At 44.4% G+C, this 13,796-nt stretch overlaps 1 protein-coding gene across 1 annotated transcript in view; it reads right to left on the bottom strand.

Annotated features, from left to right (window-relative positions):
• Window positions 1-12,569, bottom strand: part of LOC130277509 (zona pellucida sperm-binding protein 3-like) — a 33,384-nt gene extending 20,815 nt beyond the window's left edge. The window contains exons 1-2 of the mRNA XM_056528187.1: window positions 12,250-12,569; window positions 8,539-9,074 (exon numbers count right to left, since the gene is read on the bottom strand). Coding sequence (XP_056384162.1) covers window positions 8,539-9,074; window positions 12,250-12,569 — 856 coding nt within the window. The remainder of the gene's footprint in view (window positions 1-8,538; window positions 9,075-12,249) is intronic.
• Between the last annotated feature and the right edge of the window lie 1,227 nt (window positions 12,570-13,796).

Genomic DNA, 13,796 nt, shown 5'->3' on the forward strand with positions numbered 1-13,796 from the left:
GGGTCCCTGCTCCTTCCCGGAGCGCTTGCGGCGTTCCTCTCTCTGCAGCACCCCGGTCAGACCCACTGACCGGGAGCGCTGCACTGACACTGCCGGCGGGGATGCGATTTGCATAGCGGGACACGCCCGCTCGCGAAATGCATCCCAAGTCACTCATCTGTCCCGGTCCCCGGCTGTCACGTCCTGGCGCGCGCGGCTCCGCTCCTTAGGGCGCGCGCGCCAGCTCTCTAGGATTTATAGGGCCAGTGCACCAATGATTGGTGCCTGGCCCAATCAGTCTAATTAGCCTCCATCTGCTCCCTGCTCATATAACCTCACTTCCCCTTCACTTCCTTGACGGATCTTGTTGCCTTGTGCCAGAGAAAGCGTTTATAGTGTTTGCCTTACCAGTGTTCCTGACCTCTTGCTATCGCCATTGACTACGAACCTTGCCGCCTGCCCCGACCTTCGTCTGACCTTGCCTCTGTGTAGTCCTTCTGTCCCACGCCTTCTAAGCAGTCAGCGAGGTTGAGCCGTTGCCGGTGGTTACGACCTGGTTGCTACCGCCGCAGCAAGACCATCCCGCTTTGCGGTGGGCTCTGGTGAATACCAGTAGCAACCTAGAACCGGTCCACCGACACGGTCCACGCCAATCCCTCGCTGACACAGAGGATCCACATCCAGCCTGCCGAATCCTAACATCCCCATTTACAGAAAAATATAAAAGTTATATGGGGCCAGAAGATGACAATTTTAAATATATTAATTTTGGTGCATGTAGTTATATATCTTTTTTCAGTAGTATAATAAAATCAAACCTACATAACTTTGGTATCCTTGTAACCGTATGGACCCACAGAATAAATATAAGGTGTCATTTTTACCGAAAAGTGCATTGTGTAGAAACGAAAGCTGCTAAAAATTACAAAATGGCAGTTTTTTCTTCAATTTTGTCCCACAAATAATTTCTTTTTGGTTTTGCGTAGATTTTGTAGTGAAATGACTGTGAAATGAAGGTGAAAATGAAAAGTTTGAGTACTGTGGGGAAAAAACTAAAATTCACCTGTTGCGTGGATTTTTTTTACTTTCTATTTTTTTATTTTTTATAATTCAATATACAACTTAAAAAATTACCAATTTTCAAAAAACATCTACATCAGTACAATAATTACCGTTCCCATACTCCCCTCCCCCAACCCCCTATTCCTACATTCCTTAGTCAACTTTAGATGGCCGGGAGCCAGGAGGCAGGGATCAAATATGTTGTATTAATTTACCTACCTTCTACTAAGAAATATTTAAATACCCTTTCCTCCCTTTAATCCTTCACCCTTTAATTATCTGATAGTTTCAACCTCCTGATTCCCTACCCCTTCACAACAACACAACTCATAATGTCACAATAAAGAAAAAAGAAAAGGAAAAAAAATGTATTCCTCTCTCTCTCCCTATCTCCCTCCCCATCCCCCTCCATAATATAACCTTCCATTCTCCGCATTTAATTACACATTCAATGCAACTGGGGCACATAGGGGATATCCAATTATTAACAATCAAACATTCTCAAACATCTTATCTTTTTTTTTTTTTTACTTGCTTTCATGGACATGTCATCCCCTAGAATTGCTATCATAAGGGAGAACTCAATACATTTGCCAATTATCTCTTTAACCTTACTGAATACTTCCTTCTAATAGTTAACAAGCTCTGGGCAACTCCAGAATATATGTATATATCCTGCCTTCTTTTTTTTTTTACATCTATTACAATTACTCTTCTATCTCATATTACTCTTACTATTCTTTCTTTGAAAAAACAAAAACAAAAAAACGGGTATAATAAAGTCTATACACAATGTTGAATTGTATTATCCTATGATTCATAATTGGGGATTCATAACTAATAATCCTCAGTACTACATCCCACGTTCTTTCCTATAGGTCCAATCTTCTCCTGCCACTGTTGAAAACTCCTGTGTAATAATTTTTTCTTATGTAACCTTACCACAACTGTATACACATATGAAATGTGTTTTTTTTATTATACTACCTCCTATTAATTATTTTTTTTTTTATTACCTCAGGATACACAGAATATATATTACCCCCCTTTACTGATAAATTCAAGGAAGGTTCTTTTTATACCATAATATTCCAACCATCCACTCTCTTTTAAATTAAATTATTCTTCCAATACTGTCCATTCCTTGAATTTCCCTTTATCCCAACCATCTTTTATCCTAACACATCCCCTATTTTTAAATAAATAGATTTTTCCCAGTTTGCTCAACTCGGATATGTTTATGTTGTCCAATATTGGTGCCATGTCCATTATTCCTTTTATATTCATCTTTTTCCTGAACACCCTCCATGTTCTAACCAGATTTTTAATCATTAGAACTTTCTTCCATTTGCCCTCCTCCAACTTACCTGATTCCAACAATTGAAATATATCCGTAAATACCCCATTAACAGAGGACAACAGAAACTCGAAAAGAGCTCATTTCCTCCAGTCAATCAAAAAATAAATACACACACACACACACACACACACATATATACATATATATATATATATATATATATATATATATATATATAAAATTCCAATATGAGCAGCACACCAGGTAGCCAGATGAGATGATGTCGGGGTGCAAGCAAACTAGAGCCTTGGCCGGCTGGCTCCTTCATCCACATATCCAAAATAGATGCAGCGCACCACCGGATTCAATACAAAGTAAAGAGGTTTATTCCATGATGTATTACAGACAACGTTTCACCAGCCTCACACTGGCTTTTTCAAGTAAGTGACTTGAAAAAGCCAGCATGAGGCTGGTGAAACGTTGTCTGTAATACATCATGGAATAAACCTCTTCACTTTGTATTGAATCCGATGGTGTGCTGCATCTATTTTGTATATGTATATATATATATATATATATATATATATATATATATTGTAAGGCTTTCTCCCTGGGGATAGCTCTGGGATCGTACTTGACACCGCCACAGGACACGATTCCACTTCAATCAGCAGGCAAACAACAGTATTTTATGCAAATCCGGCCCCACGCCAGCTCAATTAGGCAGGTTGCAGGATAAATAAAATCATAAGACAGGAACAAACAAAACCCTAGACCATCTAGACACAAACTAAACAATCCAGCATGTCCTGACTATCCACGGGTGGGCTTTTCCCAGACAGTTAAACTTATGCCTCCTGCAAACTTCTACTCACTGTTCACACACAGCATTTGCAACCTCTTGCTGTGTGTCTCATCCACACCACTCTTTGGGGCCACTTACAGCTTGGGCTGTGTGTTCCTCAGCAGGACCCCTGCCTCTCCCAACAGCCACCTTGCTGTCTTTTAGGGAGAGGCCAGATTATTCTGTTTGACTTCCGTTTATACACACTTCCCCTTTCTGCTACCTCATTAATGAGGCCACAGGGGGAGGTTTCTCCAGGGTTAGCTAGGGAACTATACCCTTTCCTTGTCACACTGTCACAATATATATAAATATATATATATATATATATATATATATATATATATATATATATATACACACATACACCGTATTTTCCGGCATATAAGATGACTGGGCGTATAAGACGAACCCCAACTTTTACAGTTAAAATATAGAGTTTGGAATATACTCGCCGTATAAGACTACCCCTCTACCGCGATGTACGGTACCTTACCATTGTTCCCCTACACTAGGTTGTCAGCATAGTTCCTCCATACTAGGTGGGCAGCATAATTCCCCCTACATTAGGTTGTCAGCATAGTTCCCTCACATTAGGTTATCAGTATAGTTCCCCCACATTAGGTTGTCAGCATAGTTCCCCCCCCCATTAAGTTGGCAGTATAGTTCCCCCACATTATGTTGGCAGTATAGTTCCCCCCACATTAGGTTGGCAGTATAGCTCCCCCACATTAGGTTGGCAGTATAGTTCCCCCACATTAGGATGGCAGGATAGTTCCCCCACATTAGGTTGGCAGTATAGTTCCCCCCCCCCCACATTATGTTGTCAGCATAGTTCCCCCTATATTAGGTTGTCGGCATAGTAGTTCCCCCCGATTAGGTTGTCAGCATAGTTCCCCCACATTAGGTTATAAGTACAGTTCCCCCACATTAGGTTATAATTATAGTTCCCCCACATTAGGTTGTCATCATAGTTCCCCCACATTAAGTTGTCAGTATAGTTCCCCCACATTAGGTTGGCAGTAAAGTTCCCCCACATTGGGTTGTAGTTCCCCCACATTAGGTTGGCAGTATAGTTCCCCCCACATTATGTTGTCAGCATAGTTCCCCCTACATTAGGTTTTCAGCATAGTTCCCCCACATTAGGTTATCAGTATAGTTCCCCCACATTAGGTTGTCAGCATAGTTCCCCCACATTAAGTTGGCAGTATAGTTCCCCCACATTAGGTTGTAGTTCCCCCACATTAGGTTGCAGTTCCCCCACATTAGGCTGGCAGTATAGTTCCCCCACATTAGGTTTTAGTTCCCCCACATTAGGTTGGCAGTAAGTTTCCCCCCACAGAAGGCTGGCCGTATAGTTCCCTTACTCTAGGTTGCAGCTCCCCCATATTAGGTTGGCAGTATAGTTCCCCCACATTAGGCTGGCAGTATACCCCCACATTAGGTTGTAGTTCCCCCACATTAGGTAGGCAGTGGACCCCCACATTAGGTTTTAGTTCCCCCACATTAGGTTGGCAATATACCACCACATTAGGTTGGCAGTATACCCCCACATTAGGTTAGCAGTATACCCCCACATTAGGCTGTAGTTCCCCCACATTAGGTTGCCAGTATACCCCCATATTAGGTTTGCAGTATAGTTCCCCCCACATTTGGTAGGCAGTGGACCCCACAGACATACAGCCTTCAGCCATATACAGTGTATGGCTGGAGGCTGTATGTCTGTGTACTGCCCCACTTCAGTGCTCCGACCACCACTCCTCCGGTCCGGGGTCATGATCTACTGCTATGGCCTATAAGCCATAGCAGTAGGTCCCGGGACCAGAGGAGTGATGGTCGGAGCACCGGAGATGATGTGCCACTGGTAACTTACCATGCGCGCATCCTCACTGCTCCCCTCCGCTCTGCTCTGCCATTTCTATGGGCGCATGCATGGACGTCAGTGATGTCCCTGCGTGCGCTACCTCCCTCCGGCCCTTGCACTTTTAAAGTTAACGCGGGGCCGCAGAAAGGTAACCGGGACATCCTTGTGTCCCGAAAAGATCTTTCGGGACACAAGGATGTCCCTAATGTGAAGGGGGAAATTAATCTCAGCTGGGACGCCCGGGGTATGGATAATCCATATCCCGGGCATCCCGGCAGACTGCAGCACCCGGCGTATAACACGAACCCCCGACTTTTGAGAACATTTTACCAGGTTAAAAAGTCATCTTATGCGCCGAAAAATACGGTATAAATACTTATATATATACGTATAGATATCTGGAAATTCCATTCCCCCGTTACCCTTGATTTGACATAGGTACTCCAACTTAATTCTTGTTCTTTTTCTGCCCAAATTAGTGAATTAAAAATTTAAATAATCTTTTTAAACAGTTTTGTCTCACACCAAATTGAAGCCGACCCAAAAACATACAAAATCTTTAGCATCAAAACTGACTTGATCAGTATAATTTTTTCTGCTTCAGATGAATTTAAATCATTCCATAGATTTGCTTTCTTTTCCATTTCCTTTATTACTTTTAAAGTATTTATCTGATGATAATTCCCTATCTCATTTGGTAGATATACCCCCAAAATGTTCTCCTTTTTTTTTCATCACTTTTAATCCAAATGTCTGCCCTATATTCTCTTCACCCAGCGGCATAATGACCAACTTTGACCAGTTGATTTTTAGTACAGAGAAACTATCATACTTACTGTTTCCATTACTCTCGACAAAAACCTTTTAGGGTCCTCCAAGCAGGGACGTGCACAGACATTTTGAAGGGCAGAGGTTCAAGTAAAAAGAGGGCACTTCTCATCATTTAAAAAAACGTCTGCCAGACTTAATGTGCTGCGGCCCAGGGACACAGTGGACTCCCGCCGGGCCTTCTCGACATTGCTATCCCCCATAAAAGTTGATGTTTTTGTAAAATAAAGTCAAGAACAGTTTCTCTGAGGTCTGCCATGTGTATATACACTTTGGCTGTGCTGTCAGTCTTATTTACAGAAAACATGTGACAGCTGCCCTATAACATACTGTATTATAGAGGAGATTCATCAAAACCTGTGCAGTGCAGTTATCCATAGCAACCAATCAGATCGCTGCTTTCATTTTGCAGAGAGCTTTTCCTCTGCAAAGGTTTTAATAAATCTCCCCTATATGCCCCGGTCTGACCTCTATATGACAGAACCCATCACAAATCACCCAGCACCCATCACCAATCACACATCTCCCATCCCCAATCACCCAGCACCAATCACCCAGCACCAATCACCCAGCACCAATCACCCAGCACCCATCCCCAATCACCCATCACCCAGCACCAATCACCCAGCACCCACCTTATGCAGGAATCTCCACACAGCTCTGGTTCTTACACTGAAGAGATGGACACCACACTAATATATGCTTACATGCTACAATATACAAGAGTTATAGATATACAAAGACGGCCGGGCATAGCACAGCATACAGGATGGAGGCAGGGAAGCTCCGCCTCCATTGCGCACAAGACTGAATTTGCATACTAGCAATGTGGGGCAATACCTAGAAAATGGCTGCTCCACATTTAGTAAGTGTCACGATGCCGGCTGGCAGGTAGTGGATCCTCTGTGCCAGAGAGGGATTGGGGAGGACCGCGCTAGTGGACCGGTTCTAAGTCACTACTGGTTTTCACCAGAGCCCGCCGCAAAGCGGGATGGTCTTGCTGCGGCGGTAGTGACCAGGTCGTATCCACTAGCAACGGGTCACCTCTCTGACTGCTGATGATAGGCGAGGTACAAGGGAGTAGACAGAAGCAAGGTCGGACGTAGCAGAAGGTCGGGGGCAGGCGGCAAGGTTCGTAGTCAGGGTGGATAGCAGAAGTTCTGGTACACAGGCTTTAGACACACAATACGCTTTCACTAGGCACAAGGGCAACAAGATCCGGCAAGGAAGTGCATGGGAGGAGGTTAGATATAGTCAGGGACCAGGTGGAAGCCAATTAAGCTAATTGGGCCAGGCACCAATCATTGGTGCACTGGCCCTTTAAGTCTCAGGGAGCTGGCGCGCGCGCGCCCTAGAGAGCGGAGCCGCGCGCGCCAGCACATGACAGCGGGAACGGGTAAGTGACCTGGGATGCGATTCGCGAGCGGGCGCGTCCCGCTGTGCGAATCGCATCCCCAACGGCCATGACAGAGCAGCGCTCCCGGTCAGCGGGACTGACCGGGGAGCTGCAGGGAGAAAGACGCCGTGAGCGCTCCGGGGAGGAGCGGGGGCCCGGAGCGCTAGGCGTAACAGTACCCCCCCCCTTAGGTCTCCCCTTCTCTTTGTCCGGTAACTGCCTCCCCTGGGATGAGGACACCGGGAAAGGATGGAGGGATTCCTCAACGGCAGGCAGAACAACAGGAGTAGGAATGGGGAGAGAGGGCAGAGGGCGAGACCTGGCACGGGGCAGTGTGACACCAGGACGAGGGCCATGAGGGGACACAGAGGCTTGCCTGATGGGACTGGGAGGGGGGGAGAGGCATTTCCTGTGGCAGGCAGAGTCCTTAATGACCTTAGGGGGACCGGATACAGGAGGAACCACAGGGTCACGGCAGGGAGTACTGGGAACCGGCTGAAGGCAGTCCTTGGAACAAGAGGGACCCCAACTCTTGATCTCCCCAGTGGACCAATCCAGGGTTGGGGAATGGTGTTGAAGCCAGGGTAGTCCAAGGAGAACTTCAGAAGTGCAATTAGGAAGGACAAAAAATACAATTTCCTCGTGATGAGGTCCGATGCACATTAGGAGGGGCTCCGTGCGGTAACGCATGGTGCAATCCAACCTGGCTCCGTTGACCGCGGAAATGTGGAGTGGCTTGACAAGACGAGTCACCGGAATGCGGAATTTATTCACTAAGGACTCCCGAATAAAATTCCCAGAAGCTCCAGAGTCCAGGCAGGCCACGGCTGAGAGGGGAGAGCTGGCTGAAGTAGAAATCCGAACAGGCACCTTGAGACGTGGAGAAGCCGACTTAGCATCAAGAGACGCCACACCCACGAGAGCTGGGTGCGAGCGTGCGTTTCCCAGACGTGGAGGACGGATTGGGCAATCCACCAAAAAATGTTCAGTACTGGCACAGTACAGACAAAGATTCTCTTCCTTACGGCGATTCCTCTCTTCCAGGGTCAGGCGAGACCGATCCACTTGCATGGCCTCCTCGGCGGGAGGCCTAGGCGCAGATTGCAGTGGAGACTGTGGGAGAGGTGTCCAGAGATCTAAGTCTTTTTCCTGGCGGAGCTCTTGATGCCTCTCAGAAAAACGCATGTCAATGCGAGTGGCTAGATGAATGAGTTCATGCAGGTTAGCAGGAGTCTCTCGTGCGGCCAGAACATCTTTAATGTTGCTGGATAGGCCTTTGTTCACTGGGTCAGGGGTCTGGTTGATGGCAGCTGCTCTCAGGGAACAGGTAATATAGATCAGAGAGGCAGCATTGTTGGTGAACCTGAAGGCATCCACCATGAAGCGAAGCTTGTCTGCTTGGGGTCTTGGAGAAACAAAGACTGAAGAGGAATCTTCTTCCGTCCCATCCACCAAGCACCCATAGTTAGAGATGATCTCATAGCGAGGAGTGGAGGCCACATCTGGGGTAATGGTGGCCACACAACTGTCCACAAACAGGATCATTGGGGCATGGTTCTGGGTCTCCAGAGAGGCTTCTATGTAGAACATGTCACCAAGCTGGAAGACCAGGGATTGACCGGGAGCGCTCCAGTCCGCAGTCATGAGACGCAAGGAGAAGGCCAGCCGCTCTTCTGAGGTCACAGTGGTGCTGAATGGAATCCATGTTGGCTTGATGGCATTACTGCTCACATTACCGTGTCTTGGGTAGTAACACCGGATGGGAACAGAAGCAGAGTTGAACCTGGTGATTGGCACGTTGCTAGAGGAGGTGGGTTAGATGGGCGATCTGTCGGGATTGCTGGGCGACCACCATGGTGATATCAGAGATATAAGGCAGAGGGACGTCAGCGGGATCCATGGCCGGATCTACTGTCACGATGCCGGCTGGCAGGTAGTGGATCCTCTGTGCCAGAGAGGGATTGGGGAGGACCGCGCTAGTGGACCGGTTCTAAGTCACTACTGGTTTTCACCAGAGCCCGCCGCAAAGCGGGATGGTCTTGCTGCGGCGGTAGTGACCAGGTCGTATCCACTAGCAACGGGTCACCTCTCTGACTGCTGATGATAGGCGAGGTACAAGGGAGTAGACAGAAGCAAGGTCGGACGTAGCAGAAGGTCGGGGGCAGGCGGCAAGGTTCGTAGTCAGGGTGGATAGCAGAAGTTCTGGTACACAGGCTTTAGACACACAATACGCTTTCACTAGGCACAAGGGCAACAAGATCCGGCAAGGAAGTGCATGGGAGGAGGTTAGATATAGTCAGGGACCAGGTGGAAGCCAATTAAGCTAATTGGGCCAGACACCAATCATTGGTGCACTGGCCCTTTAAGTCTCAGGGAGCTGGCGCGCGCGCGCCCTAGAGAGCGGAGCCGCGCGCGCCAGCACATGACAGCAGGGGACGGGAACGGGTAAGTGACCTGGGATGCGATTCGCGAGCGGGCGCGTCCCGCTGTGCGAATCGCATCCCCAACGGCCATGACAGAGCAGCGCTCCCGGTCAGCGGGACTGACCGGGGAGCTGCAGGGAGAAAGACGCCGTGAGCGCTCCGGGGAGGAGCGGGGGCCCGGAGCGCTAGGCGTAACAGTAAGTATAACATTATCTCCTGTTCTCCTGCACTGTAACCTAGTGTATTGGGTTTAGTGCGAGTAAACAGCCTGTCAGTTTGCCTTTAATTATGTACCGTACCCCCCTTAATGATCTATATACTGTGCCACCATTCATCTATTAATTCCCTATATACTGTGCCACCATTAATGAACTATATACTGTGCCACCATTCATCTATTAATTACCTATATACTGTGCCACCATTAATTAACTATATACTGTGCCACTATTATTTAACTATATACTGTGCCACCATTCATTTATTAATTCCCGATATACTGTGCCACTATTATTTAACTATATACTGTGCCACCATTCATCTATTTATTCCCTATATACTGTGCCGCTATCATTTAACTATATACTGTGCCACTATTATTTAACTATATACTGTGCCACCATTCATCTATGAATGCCCTATATACTGTGCCACTATTATTTAACTATATACTGTGCCACCATTCATCTATTAATTCCCTATATACTGTGCCACCATTAATGAACTATATACTGTGCCACTATTATTTAACTATATACTGTGCCACCATTCATCTATTAATTCCCTATACACTGTGCCACCATTAATGAACTATATACTGTGCCACTATTATTTAACTATACTGTGCTACCATTAAGGATCTATACACAGTGCCAGAATACATACAAATATAATGTTCCAATATAAATAAAATATATATTGTGCTTCCATAAATTCCCTATATACTGTGCTTACATTCCTCAAGCACATAACATAAAGGCACATACAGTACATAGGTAATATACACACATACAAAGAGACACTGACACATACATACAACATGGAATATATACTAAAAGATATAATCAACAGACACATGATACATACAGGTTCACACATACAATCACTCACAGATATAAACACACACATATACATAGATTCACTTGCTCACATATATAGGCACATACATAAAGATACACACACATATACACATCATACAGACACACTGACATACAATCACTCACATATATACACACACACATATACATAGATTCACTTGCTCACATATATAAGCACATACATAGAGATACACACACATATACACATCATACAGACACACTGACAATCACTCACATATATACACACACATATACATAGATTCACTTGCTCACATATATACACACACAGATATACATAGATTCACTTGCTCACATATCTATATATATATATATATATATATATATATATATGCACATACATAGAGACACACACACACACACACACACACATATACACATCATACAGACACACTGACATACAATCACTCATATATACACACTCACAGTCACTTACAGTAAGGCCCCAGCCATCCCTCTCTGCACAGGCACATACATAACGATACACACACACACAATATCACTCACTCATATTTTCAGTTACTTAAAGTAAGTAAGGGCACCATCCCCCTCTGCACAGGCTGTAGTTTCTGGTCGGGCAGACTGTGGGCGGGGTTTCTCTCTGCCTCCGCTGCTCCTGTCTCCTCCGTGTGGAGAGGAATAGCTGATAATGACAGGGTGAGTGGCTCTCCCTTCCTGCAGGGAGGGCACAGCACCCTCCATTAAACCACATACAAATCTCCCCAGCAACAGATCCTTTTTACTTCACCTATCACCCTGAGTCTGTAGCTCCTTTTGTGAGGGCACTAGAGGGGCAGGTGAGGAAAAGGGCAGGGGCTCCAGCCCCATTTTACCCCTATGTGTGCACGTCCCTGCCTCCAAGAACAACAGAACATCATCTGGATACATTGTAATCTTGTCCCCTCTCTTCCCCCTCCAAATCCTGTTATTATTGGATCATCTTTTATGCTGCTAGCCAATGGTTCTATGACCATTGCAAATAGCAGGAGAGAGAGGGGACAACCCTGCCTAGTACCCCTAGACAAATTAAATCTCCTTGAGCTCCTACCATCTATATTTATCCTTTCCAAGGCCCCAGAATACATTGATTTAATTATTTTAATCAAGTCACAACCCATACCATATAACACCCCCAAAAGGAAGTCCCACTCCACCCTGTCAAATGCTTTAACCGCATCAAGGGACAGGTATAAATCCGCATTGATCCTTATTTATTACTCCTGGGACAATTATCTATATTCTTTTGGCCAAAGTCTTAGCTATAATTTCAATGTCAGTATTCAATAAAGATATTGGTCTATACAACTCTGTTTCCTCCTCCTTGTCTGGTTTTAACAATAATATTATACTAGCCTCGCTCATTGATTTTGGCAATGCTCCACTTTTCAAGGAGCTATGTATAACTCTTACTAATGCTGGTATAAGAATTTCCCCAAACCTTTGATAGATTTCAAAGGGGAACCCGTCCCCTCCTGGGGTTGTATTCCCTTTTATCGTTCCTAATACTTTATGTACTTCATCAACCGCCAATGGTCCATTCAATGCCTCTAGTTCTTCCTCTGGGACTCTAGGCAACATTATTTCATCCAAACAGTTTTTCAATTCTTCCTCACTAAATTTTGACTCAAATTTGTATAATAACTCAAAGTACCTATCAAATTCTACAATGATATTTTCAGGTTTATTCTGTATCTCTCCCTTCCTATTCTTGATAGCCTGAATTGTTCTCTTTCCCTGTTGGTTATTAATTAGGGCCATTAGTCTTTATTGGGTTTTCCCTTATCCATGACCTTTAAAACTCACTTTTTTTTACTCTTCTCAATTAAATATGCAATCCATTATAAATTTCTCCTCTGCTTTTTTGACTTCTTTTTTTCTATCCTATTGTATTCTTTCTTCTTTTTTTCAATTGCCCACATTAATTCTCCCCTTAAAAATGCTTTCCCCGTTTCCCACACAATTTGATCGGAGGAAGTATCCCAATTCCTATCAAAAAATTCAATCAAATGGTTGACCGTAATTCTTTCTTGTATTTACCAATCTTAACCTGTCTACATTTTCATTCATCACACAATTTATATCTCCTTGAGTAAAGAGAGGACAATCATCTTTCCCCGGCCTAAATATGATTTTAAGAACATCAGATGTGTACGGTGGTGGTATATATACAAATGCCAAACTGCATATTGATTTTTCCAATTTCCCATATAGTACAACAAATCTACCTTCTGTGTCTATTAATTTATAATATAGCTCCCATTTGACATTCTCATGTATCATAACTGTGACCCCTCTAGAACATGAAGTAAAAAAAAAAGAGTGATAATAATGAGAAAAATATATTTTTTTCATTCTATATGAAGTTTCCTTCACTAAATGTGTCTCAAATAAACAAATTATACCCGGCAAACGCCTTTTAAAATATCGTGTATAGCCATTATTTTGTGTTTATCCCCTAAACCTCTTACATTCCATACCAATATACTCATACACATCCTATCTTCTTCTTCTTTTTTTTTTAAATCATTAACCATTTCAAAAACATAAAAGAGAGGGAGAGAGAGGGAGAAAGAGAGACAAGAGAGGAGAAGAAAAAAATATATTTTTTTATTGTAGGACTTTAAACCCCCCGACACCCCCACTCTCCCTCCCCTATTGGACCTGTCCAAAAAACCTGACAAGTCCCTATCCTAACATGTACCCCCACCCTTCTTCCTGACACCTCTGCCCATTTTATAATTAAACTAGTTAAACAATTCACTACCTTGCCTTACTAACTCATCCTGTTTTGAGCCATGTCCATTTATATTGCTCTCGAAAAAAGATGTGCAAAGTAGTTCTCTCAACCCCCCTTTTCTAGGTAGCATTTCCTAAAGTCAGTGTTTCGCTTGTTGTTCACACTTATAGGCATAAACCCCAAAAATACCCCTTAACTAAGCACCCCCCCCCCTATAAATAAAACGTAACTTTTATTAATCAATAAAA

This window comes from Hyla sarda, chromosome 6 (assembly GCF_029499605.1).
Source record: "Hyla sarda isolate aHylSar1 chromosome 6, aHylSar1.hap1, whole genome shotgun sequence".
NCBI lineage: Eukaryota > Metazoa > Chordata > Amphibia > Anura > Hylidae > Hyla > Hyla sarda.